General features: G+C 39.2%; 2 protein-coding genes across 6 annotated transcripts in view; both read right to left on the bottom strand.

Moving 5' to 3' along the window:
- mvb12ba (multivesicular body subunit 12Ba) overlaps positions 1-23,649 on the bottom strand; it is a 323,521-nt gene that overhangs the window by 125,647 nt on the left and 174,225 nt on the right. The window lies entirely within an intron of this gene.
- lmx1ba (LIM homeobox transcription factor 1, beta a) overlaps positions 1-23,649 on the bottom strand; it is a 118,205-nt gene that overhangs the window by 16,365 nt on the left and 78,191 nt on the right. For all 5 annotated transcript variants that reach the window (XR_015490256.1, XR_015490254.1, XR_015490255.1 and 2 more), the window contains exon 3: positions 4,191-4,414. Coding sequence is in view for 2 of the 5 variants with exons in the window: in NM_001025168.2 (NP_001020339.1) it covers positions 4,191-4,414 (224 nt within the window). In the remaining 3 variants the exon portion in view is untranslated. The remainder of the gene's footprint in view (positions 1-4,190; positions 4,415-23,649) is intronic.

A 23,649-nucleotide genomic window follows, 5' to 3' on the forward strand; every position in this document is an offset into this window, starting at 1 on the left:
ATTTTATTATTATTATTATGAGAAAATTATAACAAGTAAAGATGTTAGGGCTGGACCGTTTTGGAAATTTTTTCTATGCGACCTAAAATATATATGTGGAAGCATTTGTGCGATTTAGGAGACATTCTTGCAGAATGCATCTTTGCACCTAAAAACGCCAAACAGGAACAGATAAACCAACACAATCTCACGGCAATTCGTAACTTTTTCATTTAGTGGCTAATTCGTATGAATTCGTACGATCTAATTCGTACAATTTAGTACGATTTGCTTATCCCCCAATGACGGTTGGGGTTAGGGGTGGGGTTAGGTGCCACGCCTCCTTTTTAAAATCGTATCATTTCGTACGACTGAAATCGTACGAATTAGCCACTAAACTGGCAAAACGTAAAATACTTACATTTTCTCGTGAGATCAGGCTGGATAAACAGTTGTTATGTGAACTTGCTGAAGTAAAAAAAAAGCCTGCAATGTTTGCCCCGCCTTTGTGCTTTTCTTATTGGCCCACTGCTCTAACTGAACACTAATGATTGGTTAATATCAGCTGTCAATCACTCAACAACAACCGCGAAAATGTGAAGCGCTGAAGATGAGAGAATGAAAACAGCACTGACAGATTTTGTTTTAGAAAACACCTAAAGTTACTAATAATGGCACGTTTTATTAGTGATCATGTGCTGAATTTTAATCTCTTCTTTAAACTTTTCCAAGAGTGGATAGAAGACTTTCAGTGACTTCAAGTCCGCTATGAAAATAACTAAAGCCATTCACTGTAAAGTCTGTGGGACGGGGTTTGCAGGTAACAGCGTTTGCTACTGAATCTACACATTTTAAGCGCGAGAGGTGCTGTATAATCCTTCATTTAATCCTCACGGTGCTGTCAGCCGTGCAAGCGGCAGCTATGTGTAAAATTAAACACAGCTCGTTTAACAAAGACCGTTATTGCTATTAAGATATGCAAATAATAAGTTATAAATCAATGTAAATGTGGGTGATGGATTGCGAAGTTTATTGGTCATCGCAATGGACGATGGCTTCGTCTATCGGCACAACCCTACTCCCAAATACTCTGGCATATGTGCGGATGACCTTTCAGCCGCAACCCAGCCCTGGAAAACACACTCTCGCATTCACACACACACTCAAACACACAAGGCCAATTTTGTTTACCCAATTCCCCTATAGCGCATATGTTTGGACTGTGGGGGTACCTGGAGCACCCGGAGGAAACCCACGCCAACACGGGGAGAACATGCAAACTCCTCACAGAAATGACAACTGGCTCAGCCAGGACTTGAACCAGCAGCCTTCTTGCTGTGAGGCGACAGTGCTGATGAGTGAGTGAGCCAGCGTGATGGCTGAATTATCATCCCACCTGTATATTTTTTCCCCATTTCTGTTTAACGGATTTTTCACATTTCTAAGCATAATAGTTTTAATAACTCATCTCTAATAACTGATTTATTTTCTCTTTGCCATGATGACAGTAAATAATATTTGACTAGATATTTTTAAAGACACTTCTATACAGCTTAAAGTGACATTTAAAGACTTTACTAGGTTAATTAGGCAACTTAGGGTAATTAGGCAAGCCATTGTGTAATGATGTTTTGGTCTGTAGACAATCGAAAGCAAATATGACCTTAAAATCGTGTTTAAAAAATTAGAAACTGCTTTGAATCTAGCCGAAAAAAAACAAATCAGACTTTCTCCAGTGGAAAAAATATTGTAGGAAATACTGTGAAAAAATCGTTGCTCTGTTAAACATCATTTGAGAAACATTTGAAAAAGAAATGAAAATTTACAGAAGGGCAAATTATTTTGACTTCAACTGCAAATGTGTCTGTAATTTCTTTACACTAAACAATGGACCGTGTTATTTTCCAACAGGCATAATGAATGAGTGATGTTTTATAAACAAATTTCGGGAGGAGCACGATGAGTCTTTGACGAGGCTAATTCATCACACACACACACACACACACACACACACACCCACACCCACACACACACACACACACACACACACACACACACACACACACACACACATAATCATTCTTTTATCCAATCAGCTCAAGAGCAAACCTCTATAAACAGTCAAACACGTCATACCTCCGTTTCTCTCGACTTCAGCGTCCCTTCACCACCCCAACTCCACACTAATAAACCAGATACCTATTTAAATATGAGAGGGGAGTGTTCTGGAGCCAGGCTACACACTGCGCTCGGACCCTATCTCTAGTGGTGGGCAAAGCGAGGCTTCATGAAACACTGAAACAGTCGAAGCGAATGTGTCGAAGCTTCGAAACGTTTTGAAATCCCACTCTACGGTGACACCTTGTGGTCATTTTTATGTATTGCACTGAAACAACTTTAGCAAAAAACAGTTGAGCAAATTGAGGTATTAAAACCCCACTTTGTAGACATGAACCTACAAGAAATTTAGTGGAGCGGTTAAGGTTTCTGACTACCATGTGGGGATAGTGTGTTCGAATCCAGGCTGATTCAGCTATTTTGAAATGCTTTAATACCAGTTGGTAAACCATATATCCTGTCACAAAAACTGCTTTCTTTCATCTGAAAAATATCTCTAAATTACGAAATATGCTATCCATCTCAGATGCAGAAAAGCTAGTCCATGCTTTTATGACTTTAGGCTGGATTACTGTAATGCTCTGTTTGCTGGCTGCCCAGCATCCTCTATTTACAAACTTTAATTAGTACAAAATGCAGCAGCCAGAGTTCTGACCAGGTCTAGAAAATATGATCATATCACCCCAATTTTACCCTCCTTACACTGGCTGCCTGTTAAATTTCGCATTGAATTTAAAATATTACTTCTTACCTATAAAGCTCTAAATAATCTCGCTCCTGTTTATCTAACCAACCTTCTGTCTTCTGGTAGTACTTAGAATAGCAAAGTCGAGTAAGGGAGGTCGAGCCTTCTCCTTTATGGCTCCTAAACTCTGGAATAGCCTTCCTGATAACGTCCGAGGCTCAGACACACTCTCCCAGTTCAAAACTAGATTAAAGACCGATCTGTTTAGTAAAGCATACACTCAATGCATCACCTAGCGGGTTCCACATTGGCTTCTGCATCTTGCTTATATACACTTTGAACAGCAGCTACGCTAATTATTCTCTTTAATTTCATTTCCACCTGGGGATACTCATCCCGAGGTCCTCAGATTATGCGGAGTCACTGATTGGATCCAAGACCAGCGACGAGATGATCCCAAGGTGTCCATATCCAGGACCAGGCCGTATCCTGAGCAGCTGCTGTGGTGGTCATGGGGGAGAGTCTGAGACTGATTCCAGTGACGCTCCAGGGACAGACGAATCTTCGCTGAGGCCAGCTTTCAGGCTCCACCGCTGAGACTGCAGCTCTGCACAAGACTTTTGGCCAGCGGAGAAATTAAAATGGTCGTGCCAAACTGAGTCTGGTTCTCCCAAGGTTTTTTTTCTTCCCTCTCCGCTGTCGCCACTGGCTCGCATGGTTCAGGATCTGAAAAGCTACTCATCGATGAATTTGCTCTTCAGTGTTTGGACTCTCAATAATGACTTCAAACCACACTGAACTGAGCTAAACTGAACTGAACTTAAACACTAAAAACTGAACTACACTGATCCAGTTATTATGACCCTTTATGTGAAGCTGCTTTGACACAATCTACATTATAAAAGCGCTATACAAATAAAGCTGAATTGAATTGAATTGATGCTTTGTTCTTGTATCGTTTTGTTTCAACACTGGTCTGACATTCGAATAAACACTTAGTAAATAAATATGTCTTATTTTGGTCTTAAACAGGGCTGTTGCTAGATCAGACACAGGTGTGGCCTGAAGTTATCAAGAATTATTTATATTATTCATTAAATTTCCCATTTATTGTATTTTATTAACGTTTACCCAAACCCAACCATCACAGTACTGTAAAAATATTAATTATTGTTTTACAGTAATCATGCTTCGGTGCAGTGTTTCGAAACACTTGCGCTTCGGGATCTCGACACTGTTTCACGTCAGCCATCCCTACCTATCTCTCTTTATCCTGATAAGGGGAATAACACGAGTTAGGCTGTCTCCCCGAGCTCAAAGCTCTCTCCCTGGACAGCATGCCAAATACACATATTCTATTCAGTCAAACATCTGTGAGTGTGAACTCGTGAAATGAAGGTGTTCTCACCGGAGTCGGAGAGGTCTGGGCTGGCGAGATCTTTCTCTCTCTCGTAGTCGGTCTTGCAGAGCAGCTGTCCTTCCTTCAGCACAAACTCATCTCCTTTGCACAGCCGGCGCTCACACACGCAGCAGCAGAAGCAGCTCAGGTGATACACACTCTCCAGTGCGCGCATCACTAACTCCGTAGGGGAGATCTTCTCCAGACACCCGCTGCACTTGGTGGCGAACAGCCTGAGGATGAGAAACAAATATTTTGATGTTATTTTAACTTGCTTCTTAAGTCAATCAAGTTTCAACTAATGTGTTTGAGTTTAACTTTTTAATCTGTTTAATTGATGGCGTTTCTGTGTGGAGTTTGCATGTTCTCCCCGTGTTGGCATGGGTTTCCTCCGGGTGCTCCGGTTTCCCCCACTGTCCAAACACATGCGCTATAGGTGAACTGAAGTAAATTAGTGTGTGTATGTTTGTGAATGAGTGTGTGTTTCCCAGTACTGGGTTGCAGCTGGAAGGGCATCCGCTGTGTAAAACATATGCTGGACAAGTTAGTGGTTCACTCCGCTGTGGCGACCCCTCATGAACAAAGGGACTAAGCCGAAGGAAAATGAATGAATAATGTAAGAGTGAAGCACAGAGTGAATCCTCAACCCCCCAGACGCGAAGATCCTCCACAAAGCTTAATAATTCTGCCGCATTAAGCAGATCTGCCCTGAGAGCGGCGTTTTCTCCCACACCAATAAAGTTCAAGCATTAATATCACAGATCAATGCGTGACTGACACCTCGTGATTATGACTTTGAAAGAGATTTTTAATAAGCCTGGAGATATGAGGGTGTCATGAGGTGAGACGACGCAAAACACTTAACGGAGGAGTCAATATTCAGAGGACGGAGAAATCACCGGTCAGATCTCTAATATCTGCTGCTTCTGAAACACTGCGCTGATTTAGAGGATGAGAACACATCTCAAATCTGCAATTCAAGTAAAAAAAATGTCACTATTTGTACATTTTAGCGCTGTACTCTTATTGTGTTCAAAATGTTGGCTCAGACAGATTAAAAATAATAAATGAATTACAACTTCATTTAAAAAAAAACTACATTTCAGCACGGATGCATTCAGTTCAACAAAAGCGCCAGTAAAAGTGTTTCAATTTGTTCAATTTTAACTAAAATAATCATGTTGACAAGTCAGTTCTGAATCAGTGGAAGACGTTGAATCTTTAAATATTCCTAATGGTTCAAACTTGGTCCAATTAATTTTATGCACTAATAATATTTCACAATTTTAATGAAGCCTTGCTGAGGTTCAGAATTCTTTCCTCCTTCCATCCGTCCATCCATTCAGATCTATATATCCCATCCTTCCTCTAACCATTTGCACATCCTTCAATCTATCCATCCATTCATCTATCTGTACATCTATCCATCAATCTATCCAGCCATCCTTTCATCCATCTATTTGCACATCCATCTATTGATCTATCCATCCATCCTTTCATCCATCTATTTGCACATCCATCTATTGATCTATCCATCCATCCTTTCATCCATCTATTTGCACATCCATCTATTGATCTATCCATCCATCCTTTCATCCATCTATTTGCACATATATCTATTGATCTATCCATCCATCCTTTCATCCATCTATTTGCACATCCATCTATTGATCTATCCATCCATCCTTTCATCCATCTATTTGCGCATCTATCTATTGATCTATCCATCCATTTTTTCATCCATCTATTTGCACATCTATTCATCCATCTATCTGCACATCCATCCACCAATTTAACCCATTCATTTGCATAGCTATCCATTAATCCATCCATCTATCTGCACATCTATCCACTGATCTATCTATTCATCCATCCATCATTCGTCCATCCATTTGCACATCCATCCATCCATTTGTCCATCTATTTGCACATTTATCCATCCATTTGCCAGCTATCCACCGAACTTTCTATCCATCCATCCATCATTCATCCATCCATCTGCAAATTTATTCATCCATCCATCCATTTGCACAACTATCCACCGATCTATCCATTTACCCATCCATCCATCCATTTATCCATCCATCCATCTGCACATCTATCCATCGATATATCCATTCATCCATCCATCTGCACATCTATCCATCAATCTATACATCCATCCATCCATCCATCTATCTAAATGTACATTTATCCATTGATCTATCCATCCATCCATCCATCCGTGCACATCTATTCACCATCCATCTGCACATCTATGCATCCATCCATCCATCCATTCGCCCATCTATTTCCATGTCTCCATTGATCCATCCATCCATCTGCACATCTATCTATCTATCTATCTATCTATCTATCTATCTATCTATCTATCTATCTATCTATCTATCTATCTATCTATCTATCTATCTATCTATCTATCTATCTATCTATCCATCTATCTATCTATCTATCTATCCATCTATGCTAAACTTTGAAACACTGAAGACTGGAATAATGATGCTGAACAAAATTTAGTTTTGAATCACTGGAATTTATTACATTTAAAAATATGTATGTAACACCTTCAATACACATTTGAACATTTTTTTAATACTTAAGTTTTAAGCAAGTTTGATAAAATACATGAAATAAAAAATAAAAAAGTACATATATTTCGTTTTAAAATATTGAACATTTATGAATTGTTTAAAATAAATTATGTATACACATTAACTATATGTGTATAACTAAACATACATACATACATACACATATTAATTTAAGCATATTTATGATTATAATTCATTTAAATATTATGCATGTTAATTTAATTTATTTTAAACTTTTTTCAACCTTTTTTAAGCTACACGGATTATAACTCAATGTTTTAAGTCAGTTTAAATGCTTTAAAATAAAAACACTTAACCTGATTTAACTTAAACATATTAGGCATTTTTTCACAGCGTGATAGCATTAAGCCAACATGTGCGACGTCTGATCAATCCCCTGTTCCCACTGCTCTGAAAAGCTCTTTTCTTCTCCTGATCATCTGCTGATCTTTAATAATCGCTCGTGTTGAAGTTTTCCTGCTTCCTCTTTCTGTCACTCCACATTATGCTGCTGTCTGTAATTCCCGTGATCCTCCTGGAGATCTTCTTTCTTCTATTGTGCTTGAGGACTAATCCTGTCCTTTTCTCCTTCCCTTTGTAGTCGGGACCACAGCGGCAGCTTTGTGTGCACTGATCTCAGTACAGCCATGCGTGACACTGATACAGAATGTCAGTGGGACGCTCTTAAACATAGACTGTAAAAAATATCTGTTAATTACTGTAACAGTTTCTGTATTTTGTGATTCGCAAGTGTTTATTTACGGTTGAGAATTGCATTATGGGATGTTGATCTCTGCTCTGGCCACTTTTATAGTTGAAAATTCAACTCAACCAACCCTGCTGAAAAATCCAGCTTAAACCAGCCTAGGCTGGTTGGTTGGTTTAAGCTGGTTGACCAGGCTGGTTTTAGAGGGGGTTTGGCCATTTCCAGGCTGGCTTTCAGCCATTTCCAGCCTGGTCCTAGCTGATCAGGATGGAAAATGACCAGCTAAATCCAGCTAAAACCAGCTTGACCAGTCTGGTTTAAGCTGGACATAGCTGGTTTTGACTGGGCTCCCAACCTGGCTAGGCTGGCTGGTCATCTCCCAGCCTGACCAGCTAAGACCAGGCTGGAAATGGCTGAAAACCAGCCTGGAAATGGGAGAAACCCCTCTAAAACCAGCCTGGTCGACCAGCTAAAACCAGCCAACCAGCCTAGACTGGTTTAAACAGTTTTTTTTTTTTTTTTTTTTTCAGTAGAGAACGTTTAAACAAAGTGACTTTTATTGACATTTTAGTAGTTTGAAAAAAAATTATATAACAGATAAGAAATAATATCCAGGGAAATAAGTCAGTAAAATAACAGTAAATGTGCTGCAGTTTATTACAAGGTTTCTGTAGCGTAATATACAACACCAACCCACACAATATAGCACTGCAAACTATTGTTTATAACAAATTTTCATAAAAGTCACTTTTTTAATCTTCTCAAGGTTAAAAGTTGTTGGAAGTAAGATCAAGCTCCCATAATGCAACTCAAAAGCAGAAATAAATGGGGAAAAATAAAAACATAAATCATAAAATACGTAAAACTGCTAAGTTATGGATATTTTTTAATGTACATCCCTTTTGTTTTCCTAAAAAAAGTCACTGAATCATCTATTTTTTTGTCCCTAAAACAACATTTTACATTTTGGTAAAAGGATCTTTAGGGAACATTTATTTATTTGTCCTCTATAAAGAATCGGTAAGACTTTATTTTGATGGTCCCTATGGCACATTTTGTTGACTTAATATCTGCTGATACTGCTTCTTCAACAGACATTTAAATGACAAGAAGAAACATTGCAAATAAATGTCAACTTACACTAACTCCAACCCTAATCCAGATGCATTATTAAAATATGATGTTTTTACCTGCGCCATATCCGTGCAAAGTCTACTTTGTTCTGCTTCTTCATGTTTGTAATTCCTAATTTATTTGAACAAAAATGTAATTTCTGGAACTAAAATGTAATGGAAATAAAGCATTTTTAATATATATTTTTAAAAAGTATGTTATATGTTTACAGCCATAGTTATTAAATTATTAGTAGTACTAACAACAGTAATACCACTCTGTTTAAATATTTGGGTCAGAAATACTCCAACATAAAACCCCACTATAGGTTATTATAGCACCTTCCCAACTATGAGTTATTTTAACCCAATGCATTGGGTTATATAATTTAATCCAATGCAATGGGTTATTTTGATATAATCTAAGTAGACAGTTGTAAACTGTGCAAGCAGAAAATCATGTGTTGATGATGGAGCAGAATATGGAGTTCTGTGTGCTGTAGAGGCTGTCCAGCAGATGCAGCAGGCTTCACTCAGTGTCCACTATGTACAAAACATTTTAACCACATCCAAACACTTCTAAAAGATGGTCTTGGATGATAAAACGGATATAAAAACACGACACGGAGAGGTGATTTGAAAACAACAACAACAACATTATCGAGTTGTAGCCTAAATAAAATTTATGACGAAAAAACAACATTACGCACGCATATTAATACAGTGGTTCTGTGTCAGTTAAATCAGTTGACTGTTAAAATTCCAAATTTTAACTCAACTGGTTGAGTTATTGTAATGTAATGTAATGTAATGTAATGTGTATTTATATAGCGCATTTATTGTGTATGGCCATACACCCAAAGTGCTTCACAATCATGAGGGGGGGGGGGGTCTCTCCTCACCACCACCAGTGTGCAGCATCCACTTGGATGATGCGATGGCAGCCACAGGACAACGGCGCCAGTGCGCTCACCACACACCAGCTATTGGTGGAGTGGAGACACAGTGATAGAGCCAATTCTGTGGAAGGGGATGATTGGGGGGCCATGATCGTATGGGCCGAAAGAGGGACTTTGGCCAGGACACCGGGGTTAGAAGTGCCATGGGATTTTTAATGACCACAGAGAGTCAGGACCTCGATTTAATGTCTCATCCGAAAGACGGCACCCACTGACAGTATAGTGTCCCCTTCACTTTTACTGGGGCAATAGGACTCACATAGACCACAGGTTGAGCGCCCCCTGCTGGCCTCACTAACACCACTTCCAACAGCAACCTAGTGTTCCCTAGTGGTCTCCCATCCAGGTACTGACCAGGCTCAGCCCTGCTTAGCTTCAGTGAGTAACCGGTCTTGGGCTGCAGGGTGACATGGCTGTGGCCGGTTATTTATTAAATAAATAACCAAATAAAGGTTAAAAATAACCCAACAAAGCACCTAATATTTAAATCAACTGATTGAGTTATTAATAAATAAACTAATAAAGGTTAAAAACAACCCAATAAAGCACCAAATATGTCTAACTCAACCATTAGGTTAAATAAATAACTAAATGTTTTCAAAGTGCAGAATGAAAAAAAAAAAAAAACATTTAATCAAAATAACCCATTGCACTGGATTAAATTATATAACACAATGCATTGGGTTAAAATAACCCATAGTTGGGAAGGTGCTATAATACATAAAAAGGTAATGATTCGCACTCAACTGCTTCGTACTGTTTTTATTTTTTCTCTTTCTTACAATTTACAGGTGATTAAAAGACAGACGTTTCGGCACAAAGCCTTCCTCAGTGAGGAAGTAACTAAAGGAAGGCTGAGGAAGGCTTTGTGCCGAAACGTCTGTCTTTTAATCACCCGTAAAATGTAAGCAAAAGAAAAAATCAGTGTGAATCATTACCTTTTTTTGAATAACAGCATCGATAAGATTGACGCACCAAACCAAAGAAGTAACTAAAAAAAAAAACGCAAACGCGCAGGGCAAACTTCAGTCACTCTACAAGGTGCTATAATAACCTATAGTTGGGTTATATGTTGGAGTATTTCAGACCCAACTATTTTAACAGAGTACAAACATCAATAAAAATAATTTTTTCGAACTAATTCGACATCAAAAGTTGATGGAGAAAAGGTCAAAGCCCCACAATCTAACTCAAAAGCACAAATAAATGGGAAAAACATGATTCACAACAAAGGGAAAGCTGCTTATATATGGATTGTTTTTACAGTGTATAAAAGAACAAAACTAGGAAGCTGCATCATGTTTCTGTCATCTAAAAGTGTGAGAAACTGCGTAAGAAAGCAGTGTTTTTGACGGACAGAGCAGTGTTTGAAACTAATCCTCTTTAATGCCATTAGGAAGACTCTGAAGAAGGGAAAGACTTCATGCTCAGCTGCTCATGCTCACAAAATCCTCCAGATCTGTGTGTGTGTGTGTGTGTGTGTGTGTGTGTGTGTGTGCTGGGGGTTTATTTATCCTTCTCTCTGTATTTGCTTGTTGTGGATCAGAAATGTAACAAACACAAACAATAATTTATCCTTCGTTTGCTGCCACCAACGTTGTGGAGCGTCTGAAGAGAAGCAGCAAACATCAGAACCAAACAGCATAGATTAACAACAACAGCAGCAACAGCATCACTCAGATATGCTTTACAACAAGACATCTTGGAGAATTCATCACAACATATTTACACGCAAAGGGAAAATATGCTGCTGAGAGGATAAACATTTACAACCTCATGAGGCTCTGATATATCATCTTTATCTCTTCAGTGGCGCAGTAGGTAGTGCTGTCGCCTCACGCCTCACAGCAAAAAGGTCGCTGGTTCGAGCCACGGCTGGGTCAGATAGCGTTTCTGTGTGGAGTTTGCATGTTCTCCCGGTGTTGGCGTGGGTTTCCTCCGGGTGCTCCGGTTTCCCCCACAGTCCAAAGACATGCGGTACAGGTGAATTGGGTAGGCTAAATTGTCCCTAGTGTATGAGTGTGAATGAGTGTGTGTGGATCTTTCCCAGAGATAGGTTGGGGCTGGAAGGGCATCCGCTGTGTTAAAAACGTGCAGGATAAGTTGGCGGTTCATGCCGCTGTGGCGACCCGGATTGATAAAGGAACTAAGCTGAAAAGAAAATGAATGAATGAATGATTTACACACACACACCCTTTTCAGAAACACAACTGTAAAGAAAAACTAAATTAATAAAACGTATTAAGAACACACGCACATTATTATTTTCAGCCTTGCTTTCCTCTTTTTCAGTTTTCTGTTTTTGCCATGAATTTTCATGTATACCATATGCATAGCCATTTTTTATGCAAACAGATCTTATTTGTTAGACACAAATACTTTTCTGAATGCATGGGAAGTCCCCATAAAGATAGCTGTACAAGTGTATGTGTTTGACTTTTCCAACCGCTTCTTCCACATCCATACGGCACAGATGCATGTGCACTACAAAAGGACTAAAGATGTCATTAAACACTTTGGAAAATACCGTTGTCCACACACACATGCACACGCACACACACACACACACACACGCACAGCGCATTTACCACATTTACCACAACTGACCGTTTCAAAGCCATGAGCCACATGCACTCGCCTCTGTAAACTTCCAGACTGTGGGAAGTGGGATTCGTGCTTTATTAATAACTTAAACATTGAAAATAATGACAATCATAAGGATTTCCACACAACTTCAAACGGTATTGAGTCACAGCTGCCTCCGTTTAATAAAAGAGATCGATAACAGCATTAAAACTGTGGTCATTTCATTTTAGCAACTGCTTATTCATTCACTCATTTTCCATCAGCTTAGTCCCTTTATTTATCAGGGGTCGCCACAGCGGAATGAACCGACAACTATTCTAACATATGATTTACATAGGGGATGCCCTTCCAGCTGCAACACAGTACCGGAAAACACCCATACACTCTCGCATTCACACACATACACCAATTTAGTTTATTCAATTCACCTATACTGCATGTGTTTGGATTGTGTGGGAAACCGGAGCACCCGGAGGATACCCACGCCAACACGGGGAGAACATGCAAACTCCACACAGAAATGCCATTTGGCCCCAGCAACCTTCTTGCTGTGAGGTGACAGTGCTAACCACTAGGGATGTAACGGTATCAGAATTTCACGGTACGGTAATACCTCGGTATGAATGTCACGGTACGGTATTTATTGAATCATTTACAGGAAAAAAACAAAACTTATGAAAATACTAAAAAAGAGCCAAAAGTGTCAATGACATACAAATTAGCCATCTATCTGTAAGCTTTAAAACAGGAACTTCAATTTTAATAACAAAAAATATTAAACCATGTAAAAAAAAATAAAGTTTTTAATTTAGTATTGTTGAAAACTCCTCACATTCAACATTTAATCACTCACTCACTTAGATAGAGATGGGTTTAAAGGAAAATTATCATATAAATATAATCTGGTAAAAGCTGGTATCTCTGGGTATTTACAATGTCCCCTGCAACAGAAAAAAACCCTCTCATTTGGGATTGAGGTTTCTGGGACAGAGAGATATGGCTTGGCCCAGGTTGACAGCAGTGGGTAACGTTGTGCATCGTCTTTCCCCCACTTGACTGGACAAACCATGAGTGAGATAGAGGTCTCATGTCTGCATCAATCTGAACTGTGTGCTGTGTTTCTGCAGTCCCAGTGACTGTTATTAGTCGTATTCCCCAACTTGCAGGCACGTGCACACATAGGGCTCAACCTGTACAGTGCACATGCCCTTTTTAGTCTTGGATAGAAAATGCCCTTCCAAAATGATCAAAAGTGCCCCCGCGACGCGACACACCCTCCGTCCCGCCCTCCAGTAGGCCCGCGACAACACCGCTCTTGAGTATGCACGCTCAACCCCCCCTCCCCGCTTTACAGTACACGCGACAACAAAGCTGATAAGAACGCGCGCGACAACACCGCTATTCAGTACGCGCGCGGCGACAACACCCGCTTTAGGTTCGATCATTTCCAGCTCTTTCTCATCCCCGCTTCTAGCAGCACACTCCATTTCCGCATTACTGGATCTGTAGCGACAACAGACCGCAAGGGATGATGGCCACGCCTGGGCTGATGGGAAATGTAGTTTCCGCTACCTCCCGTTCGCTTCATTCGCCTTAGCAAATTTTCTCAGAAGACCTATAGTTTTACCGAGTCATGCGACTACGGTAATATCGAAAAAAAATAATATTGCAGTATTACGATATTTACAATACCGTTACATCCCTACTAACCACTGAGCCACTGTGTCGCCCATTTTAGCAACCGTACAGGAGATAACGGTACGATTCAGAAGAAATAATTGACTTCAACCAATAATAGGATCGTTTCAGAGGCCTCACTTTTCTAAAACGGTAAAATAGCAGCAATAATAATGTAAAATTAATAAACTATGTAACATGAATCATGTTTAGGAGCTCTGCAGCTTATAATTTACTTAAAAAAAACGCAAAAAAAATTAAATCTGATTTATTTATCTAGTGTTATATACATAAGCAATATCACACGAGTAGCAGTGCGATATGGCGTGCATTGGCTTGAGACGGCAGGCCGAGTGCCTTACGCCCCATTCACACGGGGCGTCAGTGTCAACGCTTCCCATTCACTTTGAATGGATGACGTCAGGCATTGCCGAACTGCATTGTGGATCCGTCGGTGCCGCTTCATAAGCGTTGCTCGCTGCAGAAGTTGGGACCAGCTCAACTTTAAGCGACGACATAAGCGTCAGCCAATCAGATCGCTGTATGCAAATACACCAGCTAGACAGTGGCCTATTGCTGACTGAATTTCATTGGCTGACGCTGCTATGACGATCGCGTTAGCCCCAACTTCAGACACGCCTTCAGTCAAGCGTTGACGATGAAGCCCCGTGTGAATGGGGTGTTAGTGTCCCACTCGTGCCGATACACAGCCATATCACACTGCTACGAGAGTGAAATTGCATTTATACAACAGTTTAACGACACAATCGTGTATATAAAAAAGAAAATCAAACACAAAGAGTCTCAAAAACCCTTTTGTAAAAGACCCCTCCATCCAACTCCTAAAGTTTGTGGACGACACTACTGTCATCGGCCTCATCCGGAACGGTCATGACAGGAGGCAGGAGCGGCTGGCTTTATGGTGCAGATACAACAACGTGGAGCTGAACACACTCAAAACAGTGAGGGATGATAGTGGACTTTTGTAAGAGGAACTACTTTCTTCCACCATTACTACTTCACAAATGTCACTTTAGAGCTAGTGTTTGAATGATTCTCTAGCGTAATGTCCAAAGTAATGACAAAACAGCTGATTTTGCTCACATTTTAAGATTATAATCATCTGGCCCATCATCCCAATCCTGAAGAAGCCAAAGATCACAGGACTCAATGACTACAGACCTGTTGCTTTAACATCTGTGGTCATGAAGTCATTCGTAAGACTGGTGCTAGCTTATCTGAAGGACATCACTGGACCAGTGCTGGACCCCATGCCTATAGAGCAAACCGGTCTGTGAATGATGCAGTCGACATGGGACTGCATTATTCCCTACAACATCTGGACAAATCAGAGAACTAGGCAAGGATTCTGTTTGTGGACTTCAGTTCTGCCTTTAACACCATCGTCCCTACAAACTGACCCAGCTCTCTGTTCCTAGCTCTGTCTGTCAATGGACCACCAGCTTTCTGACAGATAGACAACAGCTAGTCAGAATGGGCAAAATCACATCCAACAGCCGCACCATCAGCACTGGTGCCCCCCAGGGATGTGTTCTCTCCCCACTGCTCTTCTCCCTTTACACCATCGACTGCACCGTAAAAGACCCCTCCATCACGCACCTGAAGTTTGCGGACGACACTACTGCTATCGGCCTCATCCGGAACAGTAACTAGTCTGCATGCAGACAGGAGGTGGAGTGGCTGGCGTTATGGTGCAGATACAACAACCTGGAGCTGAACACACTCAAAACCGTGGAGATGATAGTGGACTTTAGGAGAAACCCCCCTGCACTCCCCCCGCTCACCATCATGAACAGCACTGTGGCTGCAGTAGAGTCATTTAGGTTCCTGGGCACCACCATCTCTTAGGATCTGAAGTGGAACATTCACATAAGCACTCTTGTGAAGAAAGAGACTGTACTTCCTTTTGTCAGCTGAGGAAGTTCAACCTGCCACAGCAGCTGCTCAGCTGTCATCCAATCCATCCTCTGCACTTTAATCATTGTTTGGTTCAGCTCAGCTGCCAAAACTGACCTCCGTAGACTACAGTGAATAGTCCGGACTGCTTAACGAATCACTGGCGCTGCCCTTCCTACACTTCAAGAACTGTACTCTGCCAGAGTGAGTAAAAGGGCTCGCAAAATCACTCTGGACGCCTCGCACCCAGCACACTTCCTGCTCCAACTGTTACCGTGTGGTCGGCGCTACAGAGTACGGAGCACAAAAACAGCCAGACACAGGAAAAGTTTCTTTCCTCAGGCCATCTACCTCATTAACAGTTAAATATTCCCCTACTGTGCAATAAACATGTGCAATACTTTCTCATACACACATGTACACAGCACCCTATATCAATGTACAATGCAATACTTTCTACATTCAAATTTGTACACAGCACTGTATAACCTGTATATTTATAACAAATCTGTACACACAACTCAACTTCCAGATTAGTGATGGGTCGTTTATGAACGATTCGTTCACTTTGAACTGAATTTTGAAATACGAGTCCTCTCAGGGAGTGATTCGTTCATCCGCATGTGCGCACATCTGTGCAGGTGGTATCGTTCATTTCAAGTCTTTTGAGTTGTTCATCGCGGAAAGGGAGAAGCCAATCATATGCGTTTAGAGCCGGAAAAAGAATCGATCCATTCACCTATCAAGTGTCCTCTATCGGGTCCGAGTCGTTCGTTCCTCACGGGCCAATCATATGCATTTAGAGCTGGAAAAAGAATTGAACCGTTCATCTCTCGAGTCCTCTATCGGGTCTGAGTCATTCTGTCACGTGATGAATGAACGACTAAGAAAGATGAACTAATTATCATGGCTCCTATCGACTCTGACTGTGTACATTGGTTAAGATTATATGTGACTGTCAGTGTGACATGAACGAACCACTGACATTTGAAGACATGAAGAGGTGAGCTGAGCACAGGGTCTCTGCAGACATCATAATGTCAAATTTAAGACCTTTTAAGACCATTAAGTATTAAATTTAAGACCTATATCGCAATATCAAAAACATGCGAGAGAAAATGTAAAAGCACAAAATTAGGGGTAAAATAAAGTTATTTAAATTTCGCTCTCTCGCATTACAACGCTCCCGACTTATAAAACTGCGTTTGCGACATTTGTCAGTGAAATAACGGCATACTCTGCCAGCCGAAATCATGTCGCGCGCACTCAAAGCGAACTTCCGCAAACACAGCGATGACGTCACATTCGCCGCGCGCACTGAGTTTATTAACAGAAAGCTGATTGGCTATTGCAAGCTGACTTTTTTGTAGTTGTAATACCGCAAATTACAATTGGACTAGTGAAATAATGAACTACAACACCACAAAAACCTAGCAACAACAACAAAAATAATTTAAATGAGCATTAGATGTAGCGTTACATGGACATCGCAAAAATAAGGCCTGTGCAAAAATATTTAAGACCTAGAACAGCAAATTTAAGACTTTTTAAAGCCATAAATTTCGATTTTTTTTATTTAAGACTTTTTAATACTTTTTAAGACCCCGCGGGGACCCTGTGAGCAAAGAGACAATAATACCTTCACAGACAAAAGAGCAGGTAAACATTGAATTATTATTTTCTCCTTCTCATAGTATTCGATTTATAACTTATTTGTCGTGTGATCAACATTTTGGGCTAGTTGTAGATGTGTTTGGAAGCAATTCGTAACATTTTAATAATATTTTGGTAAATCGAACCAAATGAACGAAATGACTCAAAAAAAGATTCGTTCATCTCGGTGAACGAGACTCATAGAATCAGTAAAATGATCCGAACTTCCCATCACTAATTCAGATCTTTTTGACTACCCGCATCTCTGTTTAATGTTGATCATCTTTTTTTCATATTTACTTTGTGTTGTCACTTTAGGTACACTGGAAGCTTCTGTGGCCAAAACAAATTCCTTGTGTGTGTGAAGCACACTTGGCAATAAAACTGATTCTGATTATAAGGCTGAACAGCATGAAATGCCATCTGTCTACAGAGATTTCCCATTATTTCTCTTGCAATTAGGAGATTACAATAACTAACTCAGAAAAAGCCAAAGCTGCGCAAACACTACCAGAGTACTATGGTGTAAATACAGCACTACAATATACAAAAGAGAGAGAGAGAGATCGACTTAGAATGTCACCTACATGGTTTATGATTTGTTCAGCTGTAGTTTAAAACTTACGTTGAGAAAACGCTGAGTTTTTCTCCCCTAAGGGCTTATTATGCAGGCTCTGTCGCCATCTTGTGGCGGAGCGCACCTCTCTTTGGTCTGCTCAGTATAACAGGCTGATGGCGGCCTGTGTGTGTGTGTGTGTTTGTTTGTGTGTATACAGTGTGTGTGTACTGAGTGTGTGTCTCTATGTAAATGTGTTTGTGTGTGAGTCTGTATGTGTTTGTGTGTATACAGTGAGTGTGTATGTGTGTGTGTATACAGTGCGTGTGTGTGTGTGTACAGTTAGTGTGAGTGTGAATGAGTGTGTCATGTGTAAGTCTATGTGTGAGAGTCTGTGTGTGTGTGTGTGTGATTGTTTGCGTGTATACAGTGTTTTTGTGTGTGTGTGTGAGGCTGTATGTGTGTATACAGTGTGTGTGTGCATCTGCGTGTATACAGTAAGTGTGTGTGTGTGTACAGTAAGCATGTGTGTCTCCATGTAATTGTGTTTGTGTGCGAGTCAGTGAGTGTGTATGTGTGTGTGTGTATACAGTGCGTGTGTGTGTGCGTTTGCATGTATACAGTGTGTGTGTGTGTGTGTGTGTGTGTGTGTGTGTGTGTGTGTGTGTGTGTGTTTGAACAGCTGCTTTTCCTGAGTTTGGCAGCTCTATTGAGTCTAGAGTTTACTCAGCTCCGCCACAACAGCAAACACTGTAGGAGTGAATAATGGAGCTCCAGCACAAAAGACAACACACACACACACACACACACACACACTACTGCGCTACACTTACTTGACACTCACACATAAAACCTCTGCCTGTTTTCTCTCGTCTAAGCTTCTTGAGTTGAGATATATAATTTTCAGAGACTAAAAGAAGTGGATTATTCACAGCACAGCTGGAGACGTCACTGGAGATCTGCTGAAACACTCAGCACGAGCTTTGTTTTAAGTGTGCATGTGGTCTATTAGGAAACTGACAGAAGCTGATTAGAGGCTGATTTCTCCGAGATCTGAGCTCATGGTCTCTCAGAAGTGCAGGGTTTGTGTAGGTAGCAGAAGAAACGCAGCATCTGTGTAGGATCGACTGCATTATTAAAGCCAGATCTGATCTGACCACAGGCCTCAATGAGTCCATTTTCTTTTACTGGCTGCAGTTCAAAACACAGAATTATTTTATATAGCTATATTGAGTATCGGAGGCATATTCAAAGGCAGAATGGCTGTCAGAATGACATTAAATGAAAATGTTATTAACTAAAAAATTATTAAATAAAATAAAAATTTTTAAGAATAAATAAAAATAATAATAATAACTATTAAAATAATATAATATAAAACAAAACAAAAAATTATATATATATATATATATATATATATATATAAAATAAAATAAAAAACAAACTAAAACATTTACAAATTAATTAATTAATAAACTAAAAAGTGTAACAAAACGAAATAAAATAAAATATAAAACAAAAAATTCTTAAAAAATAAATAAAAAAATAATTAAATAAAAATAAAATACAATAAAACTAAATAAAATTATTGCAAATTAATTAAAAGGAATACAAAACAAAAAATAATAAAACAATTAAATGAAAGAAAAATTTTAATAAAATACAAAACTAAATAAAAATATTCAAAAATTAATTCATTAATAAACAAAAAATATAAAACAAAACAAAATAAAAAAAATCAAACAATATGAAAAATAAATAAACAATCTACATAAATAATAATAAACAAACATTGAAGTACAAAAACTAAATAAAAATATTTAAAAATTAATTCATTATTAAAATAAAAAATATTTAAAAAAAAAAAAAAAAATATATATATATATATATATATATATATATATATATATATATATATATATATATTTTTTTTTTTTTTTATTAGAATATGCAAAAATCATACAAATACAAGAAAACATCAACAGATAACAAATACAAAGCAACAAAACAAAAAACAAAACCATTAACAATAGTCAGGTACTGGTATGTGCGTAAGTGTGCGTGTGAGTGTGTGTATGCATGTAAAGGTAACTTGGTGGACAGGTCAGAGTACATACATTAGGAACAATATCAGTCAATAAATGAAGCAAGTGTCACAGATATAGATAAAACATATAGAAACAAACCAGTCAGAGGTAGGGAGTAACAACAATGCTTATTAATGTATGATAGTAAAAATGAAAGTAAAAAGAGAGAAAGGACAACAGTAATAACTGACAACAATAATAATAAATCACAAGTGCTACACCAACTACTACTACAGAAAGTTACTTATATTACAACTACTACTGCTTCTACTACAGCCACAACCACGACTATTACTACTACAATGTCTACTAATACTGATACTACTACAACGACTACCACTGCTGATACTACTATAGCGTTTGCTACAATTAATACAACAATGTCTACTGCGACTACTACTACTACAATCACTTCTACTACATCAACATCAACAACATCTACTACTGATATTACTACACCAACAACGACTACTACTACTACTGTAACAACCACACCATTACTACTTCTGCTACAACTATACCAAAGACATCTACTACTACATGAACTACAACTTCTATAATCTAATATAAAAATATATTTAAGAAATATATAAATAATAATAAAAGAAAAAAGAAAATACAAAACAATTAAATAAAAATATTTAGAAATTAATTATTAAACCAAAAATATATAAAACAAAACAAAATAAAAAATATAAAACAAAACAAAAATAAATAGAAAATCTATATACATATTAATAAAAGAAAAAAAAAGTATATAAAATGTAATAAAAGTACAAAAAAATGACCCTTGATGAATTAAAGGGACTAAGCCGACGGAAAATGAATAATGAGTAATGCAGTTTAATGAGCCTCTCTCCTCATATGGCACATATCCATGTTGGTTAATCTGATGTAAAGCAGACGTGTGTGTATGTGTTTAATGTGGCTCACTGTTCTAGATCTAACAGTAGCTGCGTTTCCATTCAAAGATGCAAATTAATCTTGTGCAAAACTGGAATATCGCATAAAACATTTGCAATTAAATCATTAGCCCCTTTCGCACAGTGATGCCAGTAAATATCTGGAAAATTTGTAGAATAACTTTACCGGTAAATTCAAAACAGTGCTGTTCACACAGGCGAGGTTGTTACGGAATTTTTCCAAAAAAGACCGTTCACCCATCCATTCAAAAATAACGGTAAATACTGACATCATTAGCCAGAAATGAGCTCTAAACGGCTGCACTTGTATTTGTAAACATTTGACCACATTACAAAATCTTTGGATGGATCAGTATTGTGAACAACTTCCATAAAAACATATTGAAGGTAAACAAACAACAGCTTATCGTAAGTATTTTATTGTTATTTTTTGCACAGTTGGCATTAAGAAGGAACGGAAACATTATCTGACTATTATCTAGCAGCTAAATATTCACAGCTTTTATTATCATAAACCATGCGGACGTGAATGCGTCTGAGTGTTCTGATTGGCTAAAGTAGACGTCTCATGTCAGCACGTTCTAGACGTGGACGCGATCTTTCCAGCAATCTTCCTTGTGCGTTCACACAGCGCAGCATTACCGGCAAATTACCGGTCATGTTAAACCTTCTCTTTGGGGAAAATAGTCAGAACGAATTTACCGGTATTTTCCAAAGGGGCCTGTTCACACACACACAGATCGTTCCGGAAAATTGCCAGTGTGTGAAAGGGGCTATTGTCATTCAGTCTGACATTATGACAGCTGAGATCTTACAGTGAGAATGCTGATACGAAGCTTCTCATTGGCTGACACAATAAACAGCCTCCCATTGCCTGACACAAGCCAATCAGAATGAGCCCAGTGCATGATTGACAGCAAGAGAATGCTGATGCTAAGCTTCCCATTGGCTGACACAATAAACAACCTCCCCTTGGCTGACATAAGCTTTCCATTGGCTGATTCAATAAACAGTGTGTTTATTTGACACAAGAGATATCTGTGAAAACAATAAAACCAGAAAACCGGCCAATCAGAAAGAGCCCAGTGCATGATTGACAGCAGGAGAATGCTGATACAAAGCTTCTCGTTGGATGACAGAATAAACAGCCTCCCATGGGCTGACACAAGCCAATCAGAATGAGCCCAGTGCATGATTGACACCAGGAGAATGCTGATACGAAGCTTCTCATTGGCTGACACTTTAAACAGCCTCCCATTGCCTGACACAAGCCAATCAGAATGAGCCCAGTGCATGATTGACAGCAAGAGAATGCTGATGCGAAGCTTCCCATTGGCTGACACAATAAACAACCTCCCCTTGGCTGACATAAGCCTCCCATTGGCTGATTCAATAAACAGTGTGTTTATTTGACACAAGAGATATCTGTGAAAGCAATAAAACCAGAAAATCGGCCAATCAGAAAGAGCCCAGTGCATGATTGACAGCAGGAGAATGCTGATACAAAGCTTCTCGTTGGATGACAGAATAAACAAGCTCCCATTGGCTAACACAAGCTTCCTATTGGCTGATGCAATAGGCAACGGGTTTATTTGACACAAGAGGCATCTGTGAAAGCAGCAAAAGCGGTAAAACCGGCCAATCAGAAAGAGCCCAGCGCATGATTGACAGCAGGCGAATGCTGATATGAAGCTTCCGATTGGCTATCTCAATAAAGTGTTTATTTGACACGAGAGATATCTGTGAAAGCAATAAAAGTGAAAATCCGGCCAATCAGAAAGAGCCTAGTGCATGATTGACAGCAGGAGAATGCTGATATGAAGCTTCCTATTGGCTGATGCAATAGGCAACGGGTTTATTTGACACAAGAGGCATCTGTGAAAGCAGCAAAAGCGGTAAAACCGGCCAATCAGAAAGAGCCCAGCACATGATTGACAGCAGTAGAATGCTGATACGAAGCTTCCCATTGGCTGACTCAATAAACAGCGCGTTTATTTGACACAAGAGGCATCTGTGAAAGCAATAAAAGCGGATTGGAGCCAGATTTATTTAGTGCGGATCAATAGCGCTGGTTAATCTCTGGCTTATGGAGATGTCAGCAGGCCAGCGGAGCAGATGTGTCCCGCATTGTTGTCCACTAGTGTTCGCCATATGAAGCACTTCTGGAGAGAATCAAAGCGAACTGATCCCTGACCGAGAGTTAATTAAGCGGACGCTACTTCAAGAGTGAAGAGCCCTCGGTTTTTGAGGGCTCCGTGCCAAAACATTGTCTGCTGCCTACATAGGGAACACCCCAACTAGAGCAGACAGAGCCACATAAGTGTGCTAACAGGAAAGCTCTGCACACTGTAAAAGGCGATTAATTGACTTTACTTAAAATAGAGTAATCCTGTTGAATTATTAAGTAAACAAACGGTGTGTTTAATTCAGAAAGTTAGCTTCACTGCCTTTTTTTATAAACATCAACTTGTTGATTTTAAGGCATTGGGTTTACTCACTTCTTTAAAATAAAAGTACCTTATAGTTTTTGACAGTGCATAAGAATAACAAAAACGAGGTGCTCTAATTATTAATGTGTACATATTGTGTACATGTGTAATGTACTTTATTCATATACTGTATATACACTGTCAAAGATATCCTAAATTAGCATTTTTTGTGTTTTCCCCCCATTTATTTATGCTTTTAAATTGCTTTATGG

The sequence above is a fragment of the Danio rerio genome, chromosome 5 (assembly GCF_052040795.2).
Source record: "Danio rerio strain M-AB ecotype USA chromosome 5, GRCz13ab, whole genome shotgun sequence".
In the NCBI taxonomy this organism is placed as follows: domain Eukaryota; kingdom Metazoa; phylum Chordata; class Actinopteri; order Cypriniformes; family Danionidae; genus Danio; species Danio rerio.